Below are 22509 nucleotides of genomic sequence, written 5' to 3'. Positions count from 1 at the left end.
GGTCATCCTCAGCTAAATATGGAGTCTGAACTCAGCCTGGGTTTTGAGGCTCTGTCTCAAAAACAAAAAGAAAAACTGAAGGACTGACCTCCATGGGCCATTGGTTGGCCACCTGGCAGAGGATCTTCAAAGAAATAACAGAAGCATGCAAATGAAGCCTTCATGTTGACTCCCCTCACTAAACTTCCTCCCAACTGTGTCAGGAAAGAATAAATAAGAGTGTAAGAAAGTAAATACATAAATAAATACATGAATATCCCAAAGTTTAGCAAAACTGCAAGATATACAAAGGATATGAATGAGACTATGGGAAAATATACAAAAAACTTAGAAATTAAAGCCCAGATTAAGATAGAAATAGAAGGCAGAATTGGTAAGGCCATTAGACATAGAATGCATAGGTGTTGGCTTTGGGGAGAGTGGTTGGTTTCTTTTACAGATACAGAATAAAGACGGTGATAAGTCAGGCAAGAATGAAATGGTTGTTGCAGAAGACACCAAGGTAAAGTGCCAGGTGCTTAAAGCACATCTAAGAAAGGGCAGAAGTGTATTTATATATATTTTAAATAAGGAGACAGGGTATTTTGTCTAAATTCACGTTAGAAGAAGTACCCTATTATGCTTCCTGTCTAGGGGCACACAGGTGTATTTTTTTTGCAGGACTCTCTCATATCCTATGGGGGATCTCCTGTGTGGGGGAGAATGCTCAGGTGTCCTGGGGCAAGGTAGAGATGGGGACGAGGGTCAGAAAACTGGCAGAAAGGAATGTACAGGATGAAGGCAAGGAGCTTGGAGGTGAGTAGCATGTGACTCGTGTTGGGGCAGAAGAGAGGGAATTAGCTTTAGGACTAAGCTGAAGGAAGACGAGGCTCTGGCTTCCCGGATTCCTAATTAGTCTCTGGAGTTGTCCTCTCACAGAAACCCAGGGTTTTGCTCTGAACTGGCAGGCTGTCCTAATGTTTCAAATATTGTTCAATGAAGACCCTTGTATTCATTTCCTCTAAGGCCTTGAGTAGTCGCCAGCACCTTGCAGTCATCAGTAATGAATAATCACTGGCTCAGTGAGTCAACCACGTTCCCACATGAGGGCTATGTCTTACATTAATTAAACGGGAGTCAATAATGGGCAAAATTTAGCCTATATTTCCTTTATTACTGCCATTTGGCAAATTGAGACTGAGAGCTGTTGCAATTCAAATCTCCCTCTGAGGAAAGTTTAGCAACTATGAAAATAGATCTTGGCAGCTCTCTCTTGGGTCTCCAAGGCTCATTAAGCGTTTAAAGAGGACACAGACTTTTCTCCGAGGGGCTGGTGAAATAACCTGCGTCCACTCCTGGGAGGAAGTCGTCCTGTCTATGACAACCAGCAAATTCTGTACCGGGTCTTAAAATTGGTGCCCAGTGAGGCTCAGTAGCAGGCAGTCTGACTTCCTTTCATATGACTCTAGCCTTACTTTTGTGTTCTAGGAGCAATGTGTGTGTGTGTGTGTGTGTGTGTGTGTGTGTGTGTGTTGCAGAATGGCCTTGCTGACTCTTCTGTTGGGGAAGAACTGAGGTTGATAAAGGGGTTGTGGGTCAAGGTTAGGTAGAAAGAATTAGTAGTCAGAGGGTTGTCATGGTTGACATAGGCCACTGCCCTACTCTGAGCAGTGGCCTGCTGGTGTTGAGCTGATGGGTGAGAGTATCTGACATTGGGCATAGCTGGCAAAGACCTTTAGCTAACCCACTCATTTCTGTAATGATTACATGAGCCTTGGGGGTCCCAGGCTGCTGACTCTAAACAGAAAAGAAACTTTTTATTTAAGCCAGGGTTGAGGATGAAGTTGGAAGTCTTGAGCATAAGGACTTCACATCTCTGGGTGCTGCCCTGACCAGCATTGCTAATCATGCCCTCAGCAGCACCGGTGCTTAGCTACTCACATTCTCAAGCCTAGGCAATGAAACCATGGGTTTCAGCTGTTGCCGAGTCCAAGGATGTAGTTGTCATCTTGCCAAGCTATCGTTTCAGAACCAGCTATCCTTGTTGCTTATGGAAATTTATACCTATTTTCTTGCTTTTATTCTCCATGGTGACATCCCCAACTTCTCAGAAAACATCTCCTATTTAAAGAGGATAATAATAGGCAGCGTCCATCTCCAACATTCCTCCTCCTGTGTATGTCCAGGAGATGGCTAAACTTCCAAGACCTCGAGAACACAGTCTTTCTGCTGCTTTATCTATCAGACTCAGTGAGGCCATGCAGCAACCCTCTGGGGCCTAGTCCAGTTGTTTCTTGGTGTAACATTTTAGCTCATGCAAAGTTTTCACCCAATTACAAATTCCTCCAGCCTGTGAATCTTCCATTGTCTTTGTCTCCACTTTACACACTAATCGTTTTCAAACATTCGTCCTTCTAGACTCCATTCTGTGTTTGCCTCTGTGAGATCATAGAATAGCAGTCATTCCCTCAGATGCAAACTCCTGGACATATCAGGTTTCCACAACATAATTCTCCGTTTCCCCCATCTCAGGGGGAAGCTGGTTCCATTATGTGTCCCTGAACATTCTCTCCTTTATCTCTGGGTGACATTATTTATTCCGATATTTTATATTCAGTTCCACTCAGGCAGCTTTCAGTTTCCTGTCGAAACTCCAGTTGTTTTGAACAGTTACTGAGCATCTCTGCTTCAGCTCATCCCTTTCCGTTCACACCATCCCTGTTCACAGACCCTTCCAAACCATAGCTCATTCACAATGAGACCTATTACTGCAATTAGCCATGTATGTCTTTATCTTGATGTCCCTGATTGTACTGCTTGGAAGGGGGCTCCCATTTTTATTGCTTTAGAAATTCTATTCATCCTCAGATCTATCCCTACAGCTCAAATATCATAATATTGTGAATATTTTCCACCTCTTCTCATTGCATTAATGGGTATTTGCTGTATTGCTCTGTATTTCTTGTACTCAGTTATATACTTAGGGATTTGCTGTGTTGCTGAGTTTTTCACACAGCACATTACTCCTCACATGAGAAAGGTGCCCCCGTCTTTCTCTCAGTTTATAATCTGCTCACACAACGAACACAAGAGGGCTTTACTGATCACCATATCCCTTATTTAATAAGCGTGGCCCATGGTTTTCGTTTGTTGAATGAATCAAAGAACAAGAGGTGATGCAGCTCCTGCTCTGAGTTTTCAACAGGGCTCAAGAGAGAAAGATCTGATTTCTTTACTTTTATTTATATTTATATTATTTTTTTTGATTTTTATTGAGCTCAAATTTTTCTTTGCTCCCCTCCCTGCTTCTTCCCTTACCTATTTTCTTGGGATTTGTTTTGCTTGCCTTGCGAAAATATTGAGATTTAGATAACAAAAAATACTTGCTCTATGGTATCATCGAAATGGCAAGAGTATATTATTTTTCATATGTAAGTAAATATAGCATTTTATTCAGAATAAGAACAATGCTGTGGAAAAGCAACAAAAAATAAACTTTATACCTGTTAGCTTTTAAAGAGAGTAGGACTTGATCTTTTTTTTTTCCATAAAAATTGCTACAGAGGCATGGTGGCTCATGACGGCAATGTCAGTACAGAGGGGCCTGGGCACAAATATTTCTGTGAACTTGAGATATTTTGGAGCTATATAGTGAGTTCTGAGCCACTATCATACAAAGAAGAAGAGCGCATGTTCACATATCCCACAAGAGTGACTTTCAGTCGACTACAATCATCGTTTCGAAGCTGGAGGAAAGGGAGGATGAAGGATGCACATCAGGATTTATTGAATGCAATGCGACTTCATTGCTTCCAGTACTGTGATTGGCCAATAAAATCTAAGGACACATTTACTTAATGACATGGATCCTCACTTTGTAGCTAGGTCTTTTTGCCTAAGCAGCATGATATGCCTGAGCCGTGAAAAGACTTTCGCATGAGTTCCAAGCCATCTCCTTCCGCACTCAGCCAACCCATTCCTCGCAGACCATCCAAATAAAATTCTGTACTGGTCTTGACCAAATGATGTGTAGTAGCAATATCTGAATTGATAAGGTTTTACTGGATTCACAGAAGAAGGCATTCTTAAAACTTAAAAATTACAGTTTAATGCCCCAGGGAAATACTATATAGTTTAAAATAAAAATAGAAAATAGTACTCTTTTTCAAATATGACAAATGCTACTTATTCTCAGGTTGGGAAAAACATCTGCAAAACCTCTGGTTTCCTTGGCAACCCTTTGGATTTGGGTCCTGGTCTGCTGCCCTCTCCCTCTCTGCAGATTTTATGTAACAGTCGCACCTGGGCCATGGTTTCCAGTGCTTAGTGGAGTCTGCACATATGCTGCCTGCCCTACTTGGCTACGAAATGAGGCCGTTACTCACCCATCCTGGACGCATGCTGCAAGGACTGTACCGGCTGCCATTCTGCCAAACAACAGAGAAGACATTTCTCAAGCAACAGAACAGTCAAAGGCATTTAGGCAACTTTCCACACGAAGATGACACCAAGGCTCTGATATTCGGCTTACAACAAGGATGGTACGGGGAGGGAGTCATAGAACAAAGCCTGCCACCACCTGAAGAGGTGACAGCTCAGGTGCTCCTTAGGGAATCTGGCATTACTTTCAAACTTTGCCACACACACACACGCACGCACGCACGCATGCACACATGCACACACACACACACACACACACACACACACACACACACACACACACACGTCTGTGTTTATCACCCTGTGTCAGGGAGGAAGCTAAGCTGGAGCTGGAGGTGGCCACTCCGGGGATGAGGATTCCACCCAAGATAGCATGTTACTCGAGTCTACTTATGGCTGTATTTTCCCTTAGAACCTCCTTATCAGCCACGCTCCAAGGCAGCCCCCATGCCCAGGCGGAGTTGGCCAGCACGAAAAGGATTCTATGTTTCTTTTTTTTCAGTATTGTTTCTTTTTTCTTAGCGATGATGCGCATGGCTCAGGTTAGGCCATGAGGACCCAGGCTGCCCTGTGGAAGTCTTTCACCTGCCCGAGCTGTATCCAGGTCCATCTCCCATTACCGAGGGTCTGAGGTTCCGTGTCGGGAAACTTAGTTTGAATGGCTACCAGGAGAAGATGAAGTGATATCCAGGATCAAAGATAAGTGTTCCGAGGGAAGCAATGCGTGATTTACTTAATCCAGAACTAGTGCGAGTGTGTTCTACAAAAAGAACTCCAAGAAAGTTCTTTTCATCCCACTGAGCAGGAAGGGCCTCTTGCGCCAGATGGGGTTGCCCAAATACAGCACAGTTACACGTTCAGCCATTCAGTCGTCTATGGACAGGAGAGCCTTCCCAAGCCTTTGCCCATGGAGACAGCAAATCCATGGGCTGTGAGCCGGTCATTGTAGCTACCTCATTATCCTTCTGGAGTTCTAATGCCTTCTTAATACCTCATGAGTACTTTATAAACACGTTATTATAATACATTCTATACTACACTGCATATTTTAGATAATACTAATTACGCTTAAATATATGCTATACTGTCTATGTACTATATATTTGACATACAAATATAATTTTTCCCTCTGACTGCTTAAAAAGTTTTCTTCAAAAATATATTGATTCGAATACGAACAGGCACTTGAACACTCTGGCATAAGTCATGCTAGGAATATTAAGTCCCTGCCCTGCTCTGTTCCACTTAAATAACCTGCTTCCAGGAAGGCTCATTAATAATATTGCTTTTTCCTGTTCTAATTGAGACCACAAATCCTTGCTGCTCTTATCTTTTTAATCGGTCTTCCACCAAATTTCATTTGTGTTAAAATATACCAAGTTCACTTGCCTCAGTGAACTGTAGTTCTGGCTTTAGGGTGATTTAAAAATACAGCCAGGCTTCTCTGAGCTGCACTGTTTTGAGCATTCTAGTGCAAGGTATCAATAGTTCCACTGACTTAGAAATTTCTGCATTTTGTATGAAGGTGTTTATAAGTCATTTATACAGCTCATCAATAAGTTACAGTCCTTCGGTACAGCTGATCCCCACAGGTTGGAATCTGATATATAAACCCGCTGCTCCAATCTACTTTAGTGTCGTTGTAACTTGGCGTTACCTGCTCATCTGTGTAACAGCAGCATGGTGAAGGTCACTTCTTTCCCTCGGTCATGAGAACACTATTCTGACTACACTATATCTTCCTCCACACATTTCCCTGGCATACCATCTTCATTTATGTGACTCATCACTCAATGATGGAAGGAATTAAATTATTTCAGAGGAGCAACTCAATTGTCAAGTGCATCTACTCCTTTATCTCTGATGATCCTTGGGTAATTTGTATACTGATTGAATGATGTATCGTTCTCAGTAAGCATTGTTCTGAAGCTATCTGGCTTATGACGATCATGTCATGTTTATAAGAATGTGGACACGGCTTGTACCTCCCTCTGGTACCCTTCCTCAATGGCTGGGCAGAATGGTTGTGCAAGACCAGCTGTCAGATTTGTTAGTGATTGTGGAAAGCTAACATTAGGACATAAGGAGTTCACCCAGGGACTGGATCCTCTTCTCTGGCCCCTTTGTTTCCTCCCATGTCACAGACAGAACTATATTAGTTAGATAATATGCCTCTCCTACACTGGACTATAGAGTTGCTGAGTGCTGGGATGACCCAGTTTCACTTCTTATAACTCACCCCAATCTAGTTTAGAGTCAGACATACATATATGCCGATTAAGTTAAAGTATTGAGAGCTGCATATCTTTGAAGATTTGTAAAAAGGTCTTCAAGGGAAAAACGTTTGCTCTCATCCCATAATAATAAAAGAGTGAAGGGCTCATCATAGGATTTGTTTGCCTCTAACTTCTAAAGCATTCTTACTTCTACTTACTAGCACCGTGTGTGTGTGTGTGTGTGTGTGTGTGTGTGTGTGTGTGTGCATGCACACACACACAGGTCCCCATGGAGGGCAGCAGGGGGCATCAGATTCCTTGAAGCTGAAGTTATAGACTTCTGCGAGATCTCTGAATGGGTGCTGGCATTCAGACTCCATCCTTATATAGAGCAGTAATCACTCTTACCTGAAGATCACATACCCAGCCCTCAACATGGATATTACTATATCAATAGTCTAGGGTGTTGAGTTAGCTAAATGACCATTTATTAAATATTATGGGTAATTTCCATGATATACCTCCTGTCAAATGCATGTTTTATATTGTGCTTACAAATGAATATGATATTAAGATTTAGCTGATGTCCTGCACAATACATGAAAACAGGATTTTTATCTGTTGTTCTTATCCTTTAATCTGAATCATTCTGCTTTATTTTTGTGTACAGCAAGCTGCTCTTGCTGAAACCTGATGCAAAAGTCAGAGTGAATATTTCCATTGTTATGATAGAAAATCGTTTTAAATAATTAGCACTTCATCTTTATCTGCAGGACTAGAGAGCTTAACGAAGCTGAAATATCTTGATGAGACACAAAGAGCTTATGTTCAAGTAAGAGAAGCAAATATGATTGTATGATTCTTTCTCTAGGAAGAATTCAGAGTAATCTCCTGACCACATGATTCATTAATGAAGTCATTAGTCACCATCCCTCAGGAGAAGGGACAAAAACAGGAAAAGGTTAGACAGCCCCATAAGGCCACACAGCCATCTGTCAAGGGTGAAGCAGATTACCTGTGGATTTCCAAAGCCGCCTTCTCAAGATTCCATTTAAAACCTTTTTAATCATGTGTCTCTGTGTGTCGGCTCATGAGTCAGTGGTCATGGAGGCTAGGGGTGCTGGACATTGTGGAGCTAGAGACATACATGGCTGGGAACCACCGGGCATGGGTGCTGGGAATGGAACTCAGAGCTCGGCAGCATGTGCTGAGCCACTGAGCCATTTCTTCAGTTGCCATTCCCCTAAGCCCTTTCCTTAATAATGTGTCAGGTTTTGCTTTCCCATCCAAATTATTCAGATATGTGATTATTAACACTACCTTAGCTTTGGAAATGGTTATTTAGCTGCAAAACCAGCAAAAGTGTCACAACAGAGATGTGTATGTCCTTCGCTGTCCAGTGCTTAGTTGCTAGATTAAACGGTGTATCTTGACACTCCTTTTGAAATACTGATATGATCTTGATGTAACTTCTCTTGTATTCTTTTAAATTGCTGAATGCACAATTATTTGATCAATAATCACCACGAGAACATATAACAGGGACTGGTTGTTATAAAACAGCAGGCATGCTGCCATGTGCTTTCTGTGAACCTTTGATTCCCATCAGAGAAACTGCACAAGAATAGTGCAGGGAGTACAGCTTGAGTTTCTGGACCTGTGCCTTCCTCAGCGGTCCAGACCTGATGCCATCTCTAGACCTGTGTCTTCCTCAGTGGTCCAAACCTGATGCCATCTTCACTGTCCCCAGGTTTAGTTCCTTGGAAGTGAACGGAGAACTTAAAATTACAAAACAGAATGATTTTAGACTCATGTTTTCTTTTTCTAATAATTTACCACTCTCTTCTTGACATCTAATTCTATAGTGTTTGCAAACCCAACTTGATAAATCCCTTCAAAGCATATTCATAGAAGCAGCGACTATCCTTTATGGCTTTGCATGCCAGCATGTCATTGGTCTTCTTGATTTGTAACTGCATTATTAGATGGACAAGGACAATTAACACAGAAGGACTGGGAATGAACTTAACTGACTCTTGGCCCACCTGTAACAGTACAGGCAAGGCCCAAATATACAGGTGGCCAGGAGGCTCCCAATGTCTAGCTGCAGCCTGTATGTACTTGCAGGGAAGGGAGCCAGGTGTTTTGTTTCTTTGCTTGCCTTTTATTGATTAGATTGATCATATGTTTTGTTTACTTTTACTGCCATCCCATATTACCCCTCCTGTCTCTGGCCCCTTGTCTTCACAGGTCTCCTTCCTTTACTCATACCTTTTGGTTTTGTTTGGGACCTACTTATTTTTACCACGACTCTCTGTGTTGTCACAGATCCAGAGCTGCCTAGTGGAACCTGGTGCGCACACTGGTTGGAATACTACTGAAGACGATGGTGGTCCCTTCCCCAGAGACTATCAAGTTGCCAGCAGTCCAGTAGAGACAACTAGGGCTCCACTCTTGTGCAGGGTAAGCAGGGATTTAATTACGTAAATCCCTGAAGAGGAGGTCAGTGCAAAGAACTATTGTATTTGATATTTCATGTAGGTATTACTTTAACAAACATAAAGCTAAAAATTAAAATGTGGGGAGAAGGGAAAAGACATCGAGTTTGGTTATTTTTTCTTAATATTGTAAAATGAGGGTGAATCTAGAAATTGATGAAGTGCAATGTTCTTTCTTTCTCTATCCCATCATTTTTTGGTGATGGAGTCAGCGGCAGAGTTTGAGTGCACTTGCCACAGCTCAGAGAGAAGACAGGAAAAAGAAGAGTGCTCGACAGGAGTCAGGAACAGCAGAGAGGGGAAGCTCCAAATGGCCCAGATTGTCTTAGGAATTTTCAAAAGAGCCGGCAGTTTTTTGAGTTAACCCAGGTATTTCTGTACTTTATACTTCACTGATTCAACACAAAGGGGTTTTCAGCAAACACATTTTCCTTGGTGATACTGCACAAAGAGCCCGTTTTTGTAGTTCTGAAACTGAGAAATTCTGAACAGGCATGCCTCCTAACTAGCACACAGCAAACAAAGCAGAAGAACCTGCTGTCCCAATGGTTTCCTGGGGAGCCAAGGATGTGATAGAGCACATAGGTGCAAATGGCAAAGTCGGTGAAGTCACACGGACATAACCATCGCCTTCCTTTCCATTCTCTGGATTCCACAGCTTCTATTTCTCTCTGGTCCTTCTCTGGCTAACTCTGGTGAAGCCCCAGTTTTGAGGAACAATCTAGCTTCTTGAAGGGGAAGGTTTGCAGCAGCTGCTCTGAAACACCCAAGAAGAGAACTGGTTTTCTAGTTTAGCCCAAGCTAGTTATGTCTGAGTTGAACCCTTCCTCTATTTCTTTCATTGGCATTTTCAAGGTTTTCCTTGTCAGAAGGGACCTAGAGTCGGAGACTTCTCTGACTTCATAAGGATTTCATGAAAAATGGCTGTCTCTTTTATGAGATTATGTTCAGTTATCTAAAATATTTATACCCCAGGCTGCTACTTTTCTTCACTTTCAAAGTCAGCTGTTTAGGTTTACATTAGTTCTCTCCTGAAAACTGTTCTCTGACTCTGACCATAGCTGCGTGCTACCCCCTCTACCACAAAAGGATATAAAGTCTCTTTCTCAGTTCTTTCCCTGCCCTCTATGTTTGGTAAGGTTCTGACTATTTTATGAGTATGTACACTTGAGTGTGTGCATGAGCGTGCATGTGTGTGTTAAGTATGTGTGAGTGAATGTGTGCATGCATGTGAGTGTGCAGGAGTGTGTGTATTTGTAGGTGTAAGTATACGTGTGTGTGTGTGTGTGTGTGTGTTGCTAGCTTTAACCTCTCTTGAATTTTATCTTAAATTCAAGCTTCCATGAAGGTGGCTTATTGGTGGATCAATGCAGCTAAACGTAAATGAAATTTGTAATCCTTTCTGAAGCTCCTCGGTGGTCCCCCATGAGCTTGTACACCTGTGTTTAGCCATTCAGACAGCTTTTGCTGCCATTCATGCCCGTGCCTCTGTATATCCAAGTTCCTCTTTACCACACTTGCTTCCAGCCTCTCCTCTTTGGATCCGCTCTCTCTCTCTCTGTATCTCATACCTATGCTGTTTCTTTCTTTTAAATTCTCATACCTACTGTTTCTTTCTTTTTACTTTTTTTTTTTTTTTACTTTCACTACCAGCATTTCAGCCAAGGCCTTTAAGGACATCAAGGCCTGACCTGCTCTGTCTGCCCCAAACTCTGACCTTCGATCCACTTTCACCTTGATTTATCAAAATAGCTAACTTAGGAAATTGTTTTACTTGCATTAATCTCCTCTCGAAACTCCTGGTTAACTTCCCACTGTGACAGGAGCCAGGTAAACTCTGTGCTCAGCTGAAATAGGCTCTTTGGTTACTCATGTGGCTCAGGACTCGCCCACGCCACGTCTATGCTTTCCTTTGTGCCAAGCCTGAAGTGCCTGGCTTTCCTCCTTCTGCCTCTGAAAGTTCTGGTCTTTCTTTTTCTCTTTTCTTTTTTGCTTCATCTCTTTTCTTTATTTTTCCTTTTTATGGTTTCGTTTTGTTTTTTGTTTTTCAAGACAGGGTTTCTCTGTGTAGCTGTGGAGCCTGTCCTGAAATTAGCTCTTGTAGACCAGCCTGGCCTCAAACTTATAGAGATCTGCCTGCCTCTGCCTTCCGAGTGTTAAAGCATACACCACCACCACCTGGCCAGTTCTGCTCTTTAACAGACATCCTTGATGGTTTCATCTAAGTGTGCACAGAGGTGGCCCTCTAACCACAGGGGATGCATGTTGGGGTGGTGGGTGACCGTCCTGGGGTGAGCTGCATGACAAGTCGAGCTCTTTATCAGCTCAGGTGTTCCTTAGCTTTACCAGGTACATACGGCAGCTCTAGGTCAGAGGGGCCCAGGACGGGTCCTGCCTGTTAACCCCAGCATTGCACGGCCCGCTGCTGCTTCAGCTGTGTACGTTCATGGGTGTCATTTGTCTTCGTCCCCGACAGGCTGATGAAGGAAAGCTCTCTGTTCCTGCCACCGGGCACCTAGTGACAGCACCACAAAGACTCCCACAGCATAGGGACAGTTTAGTCACAGAAACCACAACAAACTGACAGGGCCTGGGCTGCTTACTACACAGAGAAATTCCACCTCCTCCATATTCTGACACAGTACAGACTGCAATTCACAGCTCACAAAAGGGAGAGCCCTAAAAACACCTGCTCCATTTTCACATTCAGAATATGAAACAGATGACGTGCGAGCTGACAGCATCAGACTCTCCTGCCCTCTCTTCTCCCTCCCCTTTCTCCCTCCTTCATCACCTCCTCCACCCCCCTCCTTCCCTTTCTCTTGTATATTTCCTTTTATGCCTTCATTTTTTTCTCCTTCTATAAACCACAAAGCCAACATATGTTTTGTGCTCAAGAACAATGCATATCTGGGTTTGTTATTAGAGTTTCTATGCTAAATACTGAAACAACGATTATATAAAATCACCACCTCTTGCTAAAGCTTGACTGCGACATTACCACAACTGAGAGACACAGATCTTTTCTTCTCTTGGTGGGTGTCAGGTCACTTTTCCTTCATAACGACTCCCAGAAAAAAACACTATGATGTTCTCCATATCACATCTGACCTAAACAAGCTGAGCACAGATAAGGTCACGTGACCTTAGGGGACTGAACAAGGACTCTATCCTTAGAGCTTCAGAGTACAGCCTGCCCCCCTAACCTTTGCTCTTGACTCCCTCTAGGAATTCACAGAACATCACGACATCCAAAAGGCAGCTGTGAAATTGTCTTCGTTTCTTTTGAAAGGGGCTCAGTACATAGTAACAGGGGCAGGAAGCCCGTTTCCAGTATTATCAGTCGATGCCTGAAAGCAGTTGCCTGACCTTTAAGAAGTGAACCTCTCGGGGCTGTATCTAGTTCATTTGTTAAATGAAAAATTAGCACCAAATATCCCTGGGAATTCCTCCTATAGTTTCAAGGAAGCCGCATGAGAGGGACTTTAGAGCTGGAAGCAGCAGGCTTCTCGAATCAGCACAGCACACGACGGTCAGTCCACCACAATGGCTAGCTTCTAAAGGCTTGTCAGCCTCTACTGCTCATGACTGTATAACAGTGCAGCCCAGAGCCTATTGAGAAACAGATGGATCTTATCTTTTTGCCACACTGTGCACTGCATGCCCAGAAGCAAAGTCTCAATTCTGAGTTCTCCATCTTCGGGTGTGAAACTCGCATTCATGTCTGATGCTATCTCTGTGTAGACTGGCTGGGAAGGGGCTGTGCCAGATATTGAAAAATGTGCTTGACTTAGGAGCAGATCTGAGCTTTATGCAGTTTTGTTTTTGTTTCTTTGTTTTCATTTTCACCATTGCTTTGCAGCCAGCATAATCCATACCAGGCCTTTCCTTTGAATCTGAATAGTCTTGTCTTTACATTACACTGTTCAGGATAATCATTCGATTTGTAGGCATTGATGAGGGGAACATTAATATGGGTGACTTTTTACTTCTTACTGTCTCAAGTACAAAGTGACCTTTGCCTCTTCTAAAGAGGCACAGGTCTCAGTGTTTCCTCTTGCAGAGTGCATAGGTCACACACTGGATATCATAAATTACTCTTGGATTCCCTCACATGACAAGTGTCTGGTTATTATTCTTCAAAGAGTTTTCTAATTCAGCTATGTCTTCCATTCCTATGGATCCTTCTGTGCTTCTTACTACCATTATCCTTTGCCTAAGTCAGCAGTTCCTGACCAGGGGGTTGTGACTCTATTCACGGGGGATAATATCAGATACTCATACTATGATATTATCAAAATTACAGATTGGAATAGCAATGAAATTATTTTATGGGTGGTGGTCACCATAGCATGAGGAGCTATAATAAATGGTCATAGCATTAGGAAGATTGAGAACCACAGGCATAGTTGATTTCAATAATATCTAATATGCATCTTTGTTTGATAGGTAATACTTATTTCAAATTTAAAATATGAAAATAGGAAGGTCCTCCTGGGCCCAGTCCCAGCCCTCCCCTGCAATGTTAGTCTTCTCATGTCTCACTGCACCTCAGCTGACAGTTACACTGCCTGTGACTTGTCAAAGCCTTTGTCCTTCTTCTCTAACCTGTCCTGATCTCATCTACTGCTACTTCAAAAATCTCCTCTAACTTTGATAGCATCCCATTATTCCTACGGAACTCCCTTTGGTTCTGACCATTCCATTCGTTCTTCTAATGGTTTATGTTAACAACTTTCTATATGCTATCTCCTTCCCTCTTTCTTTTCTAAAAATCTTTTCTGAGAGTTTAAGAAAAAAAAAATCTCCCCGTTTCAATGTTTAAAATTCTCCGGTGATTTGCCATTGCAGATAACACAAAGCCTGAACTCATTCGGTTACATAAGCCGGATGTGTCTGTGCGTTTGCCCTGTTCTCCACTCTCTCACCACGCGTTCCCTTCTGTCAGTCAAGAACGTTCTGCCTGAGGCCTTTGAAGTCGTTGCCTCCTCTCTCCAGCCTGCTCACGGCCAGCTTCCTCAGACTTGTCAGGGATTCTTTCAGAGGCCACCTCCCAGGAGGGCTTTGGCTAACATGGTACCCTATGTATAACCAGCAAATTCAGTTGTGTCATTCCCGACTAGGTAATGACAGCGGAACATAGGGGAACGCCGAGGAAAGTTGTTTCTTATCAGACGTTTGCACAGCGGAGCACATCTCTGTGAATGCTGGTTTGAGCCTCTTGCATACCCGTCAGTAGTGGGGTTTCTGGAACTTACAATGGTTCTTTGGATCTTGGGTCTTCCATGGTGTTATACCAGCATGGTCACCAGGCAACACAGTGCAAGTGTCTCCTCGCTGTGCATCCCGGAAGCTTGTGGTTTGGATCATAGGCTTTCTAACAGGTGGGGTGGTCTCTCACTCCAGTTTGATTTAATTTTCTGATAATTGTAATGCTGAACATTTGGTTCACACAACCACTTGTCCATGTACCACAAGCTGAGAATGAGTAGATTTTCATCCATCCCTTGTCTCCATTATAAGGAGAAAAGAAAGATAGGACATCCTGCTTCCCTTTCTACTTGTCTGAGATCTGGGAGCCACAATTTGCCTGCCCCATCCACTACTAACTTCTAAAAAGCTAGTGTGACATTACAGCATTTCTATAGAAGAGGAAGCAGAGCATGGCTACCTTGTTTTGTTTAAACTTTCTAATACTTTGCTAAGAACATTTTTCAACTATGTGAAACCGCGAGAAAAACAGAAAGCCTCATTCTGCAACGTCATCACTCCTCTCTCCACTTGAGACAGAGCCAATGATGCCGACATCCCTGCACCTCTAATAAACTCCAAAGACAGCCTTGACGTCCTTTTCACTCCTTTACAATGTGCCTGAAAGCAGTTAACCTGACAGATAAAACGTGGGCATTTAGTTTTTGTTGTATTTTTATTGTGGTAAGAACACTGAATGTGGGCTCTACCCTTAAACAGGACTTCACTGTACTACACAGCATCGCTAACTGTACGTACAATGCCTCATGTGGCAGATTTCCAGAACTTCTTGGGAGTTGGAGGACAAGAAATGAGTTGCTAAATAGTGGCAGTGTCTTTACTGATTTGAAAGCTCTGAGCTGAGTATTAGCTTTGGTCCCTCTATCCCCCGGTCATATTAGTTCTTTGCCTTCAGCATAGACTCATCATTAAAAAAAACTGATGTAACATCACTTACGGCATTATACTATGTTCTTGTATAAATTCTGAAGTTAAACAGTTTTTGAAAATTCTAAATTAGTCACGTCTTGGCCTTAGTATTTCCATTCCACCAGTAAATATGAACATGCTCCCTCTTATCTGTCATCTTATATGCAAATCTTTACAGGCAGGGCAAAGCTCTTCCTTGGACATTTTCTCAGGAATGACAATATTAAATTTGATTTCTGACTTATCATGTGCCAGATCTTCCAGTGTTTAAATTAATATAACACAGAGGCTTTCAAAGAAGAAATGATTTAAAATATTGTGCAAGTTGGCTGAAGCATTTCTTTGCAGCATATATTTCTGCAACCAATCATTATACGGTACTTTAAAATAGAGTATAATATAGTCCATCTTTCAGGGTCATTAAGCTTTTGTTTAACTTTTATAATAACTCAAAGCCCCTGCCAATAAAACTGCTGCAAAACAAATATGTAAAATGCTTCCTGAGACATTGGGTGAAATTTGAATATTGCAACGATAATTTAAAAATCAACAACAGGATGTTAGTGGTATTATACTGTGAAACCAGGATTTTGTTCACATAGATTAAGAAGGTGGTATTCAAGATTTTTCCTAAGGGTTTTAAAAATAAATTAATCAGTTAGCTTTCTTTTGATATGTTTACTTATACAGAGGAAGAAATTGGTTGTTTTTTTAGATAAGTGTTGGAAAACTAAATTGAATTCCAAGAATTGATGTAGGTGTGTCTTCCATCTATCTGATGATTTCATTGGTTAATTAATAAAGAAACTGCTTGGCCTAATAGGTTAGAACATAGGTGGGTGGAGTAGACAGAACAGGAAGAAGGAAGTGAGGTAGATGGCTCAGACAATTGCCCCGCCTCTCCTCTCTGAGCCAGATGCGATGAAGCCAGCCACCAGGTCAGACATGCTGAATCTTTCCCGGTAAGACACCACTCGTGGTGTTACATACATTATTAGATATGGGTTAGTCAAGATGTGAGTAAGAGGCTGAAACTAATGGTCCAGGCAGTGTTTAAATGAATACAGTTTGTGTGTTGTTATTTCCGGGGCTAAACTAGCTATGTGAAAGCCGGGTGGGATGAAAAGCAGGCCTGCCCGCAGCTCCTCACTACAAAGAATAATTTTATAATTTACCTTAAAAATTATTCTATACTTTCGCATTGGGCTAAAGAAAGATGAGTATTTTTTTACATGTCCAGTAGCAGAAAGGATTTTATCAATTTCAGAGTCAGACCCTTTTATCCTCTGTGTATGTTAAACCACACAATTATTTTATAGACAAATCATTATAATGACTTTTAATGATGTCATTTAATTTGTATTTTAGGAAACAACAAGCCACAGTTACATATGGGTTCAAGATGAGTCACATAGTTTTGGGTATGAAGCATGTTTGAAATTACACAGCGAGAGTGTGCAAACAGGACACTTGGGTATCACTTGATAGCTTACAAATGCCTGTGGAATTCCTGGGACGCCTGTGTGCAGCTGTTTCTCTTGAGCACAATAGCTACCACTGTTCTGCTAGGGAGAAGGCCAGGCAAAGCGTGATACTGGAAAAGGCATACAGACCCTTAATCGGGTCATTTTGCAATGAATACAAGATCTCAACGTTCCTTTGCAAAGAGAGCCTGCTATTTCCTCAAATTCAGAGGCTTCTATCTCAATGGCAAATGAATTATTGGAAGCTGTGCTTAACTGCAGCTAACAGCATTTCAATAAAAGAATTCTGTGATAGGTGTGTACATGCAGGCGTACGCTGTAATCTCTTTCCAGCCCAGATCCCCCTGCCCAAATCATTTCACTTCCAGGTCTCCCATGTCCAGTAGCATGTAGGCTGTTTCCAGAGACTTCTATGTGCAGACAACACTATATCCAGTAGTATGTAGGCTGGTTCCAGAGGACTTCTGTGTGCAGATAGTACCCTTTTTCCTTGCATTCATGTGCACATTATTTAAAACTTAAAAAGAATTGCTTTCATTATTTGAGGTTTATTTATTTTTTTTTGGTTTAAGTGTGTAAGTGTTTGTCAACACACATGCCTGTGCACTATGCACCTATAGAAGCTACAAACAGATGAAAAATCCCCTGTACCAATTACTGTTGGTTTTGAGCTTTATGTGGGTGCTGGGCAGGGAATCCTGGTTTTGCAAGCGAATCAGGTGCTCCAATTGTTGAGTAATCTGTCCTGCCCTGTTTTTATTATTTTCAATTACATGCATGCATGTGTGTGAGTGTGTGTGTGTGTGTGTGTGTGTCTACATGTGGGTGTGTGCTTGTGAGTCTGAGTACCTGGGGTATAGAGACACCAGCTGCTCCTGAAGTGAAGTCACTGGGACCCTAACTCAGCTCCTCTGAAGGAGAAGAATGTGCTTCTGACTTTAACTGCTGAGCATCTCTGCAACCCTGACATTCATAATCTCAACAATAAGAGGATACCACAGGTCAACAAGTGCAATAAAGACAGAGTGATCTATGAAGTGCAGATATTTTTATTGTGCTAAAAAGATCACGTTCAATGTCTCTTAGAGCAAGCAGACTCATCCACAGGCAAACAACACTGATCAATAGTGGATATAAAAGAAAATTTCAGAAAGTAACATTCAGCCCTCACTTCCTCTGAGTCAAATCAAATCATATATATTAAATGTTTTTCAAAAATTCTTTCTCATACCATATGTAGTTTTAGTATTTGCCCTTCATTTGTATTTGTAAATAATAAATATTCTATTGATGGTTCTATAATAAGTGAGTGAATAAATGAAACACTTTTCCAATCTAATGTTGGATGTCTTCATTTAAATGAACACAGTTTGCATTGCAACTTACAGACTTGTAGCATTAGAGTAGGTTATTGAAAATCTCTTACCTCTTCTAAAGTGCATCTGGGTAAGGTATTGCTTTCCTCCTCATGAGTGATGCTCTTTGTGTGGATATCATGTGATCTGTCTTTGTAATTTCATCCTACCAGTTTTAGGGATATCTTTTCTTAGGAAGCTCGAGGATCATTTTCCGAGCTTTATGACTGACACAGCCACTTGCTTCTGCTCTTAATGAGCCAGTGGTTCCTCAAGGTACTTGGGAACCAAACAAATAGACTCTATGAATCAACTTTGTGGAAAGATCTCTTGGACCAAGGAAGCTACTTGATGGGGTCACCCAGCAAGGCAGACAGTGAACACTGAGTAGGTATTTCCTGAGTAAATTCAGTTCAAACCTCTTCTTAAGTTTTAAGTAAAGAAGCCATAGTGGTGATTGAGAGCCTCATCTCTGCCTCCACAGAGATAGTAGCCCAGAGCCACACTGTTCAGAACCATGTCCAGCAGTGGTGTTACTCTGTAGAGGTTCTGAAAGGGTCCACAACTGAGAACATTTCTAGGGATTTTTATTAGATTCTTCCCCCAATTCCCACAGAAGCCACTCTAGTGAACACTGAGGAAAAGCATCACACCTTGACTGGCAGCAGAAACTGTTAAAGTCACCCACAGGGCGCCTGTTTGGAAACCATGAAAAATGTAAATAAGAGGTCTAGGAAGACTTGCACCAGTGTCCCAGGAAAGCATTTGAAGCCAATAAATATGTTAAAGAAAATGATTAGCTGCACATGCAAAAGCAGCACTGACAGAAGACCAGTGAAGCTTAGAAACCAAGGCTACATTAATTCTAATTTCAACTAAAAACACAAAGCAATATAAAATATTTTCTCATCAACTATAACTGTATTGTCTTGCCACATCTAGATCTTAACTGTCTCATCATATAATCTATATTGTTTTACTATAATAAACAGGTTTATGGTACCTGTTCTATCTATCTTGATTATAGGCTATAAGGGTAACATAATAATATCCAAACTCAAATAATATGCTATTAAATTAATTAAGCCTTTAAAAAACACTTTTTTTGGGGAGGGGTGGAGCTACTCAACCATGTAAGTGTGTTTGTATGGTTTCTATATTGCTGTTGGATATTACTGGTCTAGCAGGAAGTGAGAGGGAGTTAGAAACAGTAACAGCAGCAACAGAAAAAATAAATCAGCAAGTAATTGTGAAATTTGAGGATTTTTATAAATTTAGGGCTACATGTAGAATTTTTACTAATAGTGATGAATAACCCATGAAAGCAAGCTAATGAAGAAGGTTTATCTTAACTCGTGGTTTGAGGGGCTCCATGCCATCAGGCAGGAGAGGTACAGCAAAGGGAGAGTGAGGCAGACGATCACACGCGGTCACAGCCAGAAAGACAAGCACAGGTGCTCATTTGGTTTCCTTTTCTCCCCTTCTCATTAATTCTGGGCCTTCAGCCTATTGAATGGTACTATTTGTTTTCAAAGTAGACTTTGCCTGACCAGTTAAACTTCCTGGAAATTACCTTAAACCATATTCAGAGCTCTGCCTCCTAGGTGATTCTGAAAGTTGACAAGTCAACTCCTTGTTAATTTGCTACCCAAACATGTCACTTTAAATAATAATATTCTGCCCCACCATGGGCTTTTAGCATCATGGTCATCTCACAGTACAAAATGCTTTCATTCTAATTTTGAAAGTGTCCATGTTATTTTTTTAAAACAATTTCTATAACGGTTTAGAAGGCCAACATAAAACATCTCCTCTTAATTGTGCAGGCCCCTATAACAAGAAACAGAAAAGTAAGTTGCACTATTATGGCATGAAATAAACATTTCCACTCTAAGAAAAGGAGAAGGTGAAATACCAAGAAAAGTTTAAGCCAAAACAAGACCAAACCCATCAGGGCAAATACTAAATCCCGAGGCTCCATGCCCAGGATCTGGAGCCTTTGGTGACATCATCTGGGCTCCAAAAGCCTTTGGGTATCCCCACCTTTCCAGGTCGACTTGGCAAACCTCACACAGCCTCTGTCTTGGGTTGATTCTACTATGTGCTGCAGATTTCTTCCGATGCTCCTCGATCCTAGGTTCTCCAGTATGTTGAGGTTTCTACTGTGAATTATTCTTCACTACCACCACACAGTGTGGCATCTCAGAGCCTGCTCTCAGGGAGTCAACCCTGATCACACATTACATTGTTGCAGGTCTCCAGAATCTCTCACTCTTGTATATTTCATTGTTGTAAAATGAGTATCATGTGGGTGATCTTGATATTTCTGTTGCCAAGTCAAAATGGAATCTTTTATTTTACTATAGTGTTAGTGGCTTCTGTGTGTCTCAGTGTTCGAATCTGGTAGAACAGTTCCAGGGATGTTGTTCCAAAGGATGAGAACCCTTTGGTGTCAGTCTTATCTTAGGCTGACTCCTTTCAAGTGAATTTGCATTTTCAAACGTTGGAGCCTTGAGTGGGTGATATTTTATCCTCAGGAAACAACATCTTTAATAATTACAGCTGTTTATCCAAACACATCCCTGTATATTCGACCTTCCCCACACTCCCATCCAAATCTAAATGTTGGTTTTTCATACCTTTCCACTCCACCGTCTGCTCTCTTTTACTGTAAACCTGGTTAAGAGTAACGAGCAGCAGCCATCTCATAGACTGTATGCTATTCTGTATTGAAATTTCCTCTTCCAAGTAATTTAGTTTTCTCTTTTGAGTTTAGCTCCTTTAACAATTTTGGGGCACTGGAAGAATGCAGAGGGAGTTATTGCCTGAATATAACATGAATGGTCTGTAGCCCATTTCCCAGTAAAGTCCAGAGTCCCTTCTGAAATCACATGGGCCCTGCCTCGCCTCTGCTATGTACGTTTCTCTTGCAATTCTGGTCCTCTGAACTCCTGAAAGAGAAGTCCACTAAGTTTTGTTTAGAGAATTCTAGGGCTTTTCCAGTTCACATCTTTAAACTTTTTCACATTTCTTTTACAAACCAGTTCCAAAGACCTCTGAACCTCATGGTCAGATATTTGAAGAAAGTAACGGTGCATTTTTGGTACCAACCTTTGTATTAGTTACTTTTCTTATTATACTGAAAAAAGTACCTAAAGTGGGAAATTTAATTAAGGAATAGTTTATTGTAGCTCATGATTGAGGCAATATGTTTCTTGATTTTGGGAATCACTCTGGTTGGAGTGTGAGGTATCTGATAACACTGCACCCTTAGTTAGGAAGAATGCTGACCATCAGCTGACTTCTTCCTGTCTATCTTTTTATTAAGTCCAGGGCCATAATCTATGACTGATTGACACTCAGACTTATTATGGGCCTTCCCACTTCAATCAAACTTCTCAAGACATTTCCTCAAAGTCATACCGTAAGTGTGCCTCTTAGGCAAGTCCAAAAGCAGTAAAGCAGACAATGAAGATTAGCCATCTTGCCTTAAATCCTAAGGTTGAATCTTGTACAATGTGATACTTGCTACAGATGCTTGGTGTATATAATACTAACCTGAAAACATGAACATGGAAGGACATTTACACACCCATGCTCACAACAGCTTATTCACCATAGTCAAAAGCTCAGTGTTCTATATGTGGATAAATTAAATGCAGTATGTAGGTACAATAAATATTATTCAACCTTCAGAAGGAAGAAAATTCTGATGGATAATACTTTAAGGCATTATAAATTAGGCCAATCACAAAAACACAGATGAAGTCTTACATACATGCATAAAAATGTCATAATAAAATAGATAATTTTATACTTGTTACATTTTAATATATATTCTGCATTCTTTTTTTAGAGATTTATTTATGGATTTCTTGTGTATATGAGTTCTCTGTTTACATGGATGTCTGCATACCAGAAGATGGAATTGTCTAATTTTAGATGGTTGTGACCCACTGTCTAGGTGCTGGGAAACTCAGGAACATCTCTCCATCCTACCACCCACTGAGACATCTCTCCATCCTACTACCCACTGAGATATCTCTCCACCCTATTACCCACTGAGACATCTCTCCACACTACCACCTACTGAAACGTCTCTCCATTCCTACTATACAAACATATTTTAACAGAGTAAAACAAATACTTATTTTATTTAGTTCAATTGATATGAAGTACTCAAAGTAGTCAAATTTTTAGAAAAAGAAAGTAGAATGATCAGATGTTTAGTGGATGAAAGCACTGGTTGTGAAAGCAAGAGGACACAAACACAAATCCCAAACACACCCTTACAAACTGGGAGTGACTATCACCCTATGGATAAGGGGCAGAGATGAATCCTGTGATCTCACTGCCA

General features: G+C 41.4%; 1 protein-coding gene across 2 annotated transcripts in view; it reads right to left on the bottom strand.

The window, feature by feature from the left end:
* Chst9 (carbohydrate sulfotransferase 9) overlaps positions 1–22509 on the bottom strand; it is a 255132-nt gene that overhangs the window by 105132 nt on the left and 127491 nt on the right. For both annotated transcript variants that reach the window (XM_038331644.1, XM_038331643.1), the window contains one exon: positions 4365–4406. In XM_038331644.1, coding sequence (XP_038187572.1) covers positions 4365–4406 — 42 coding nt within the window. The remainder of the gene's footprint in view (positions 1–4364; positions 4407–22509) is intronic.

Source organism: Arvicola amphibius, chromosome 5, assembly GCF_903992535.2.
Source record: "Arvicola amphibius chromosome 5, mArvAmp1.2, whole genome shotgun sequence".
NCBI lineage: Eukaryota > Metazoa > Chordata > Mammalia > Rodentia > Cricetidae > Arvicola > Arvicola amphibius.
The sequence above is the reverse complement of the archived record's forward strand: the minus strand, read 5'-3'. Positions and strand labels throughout refer to the sequence as shown.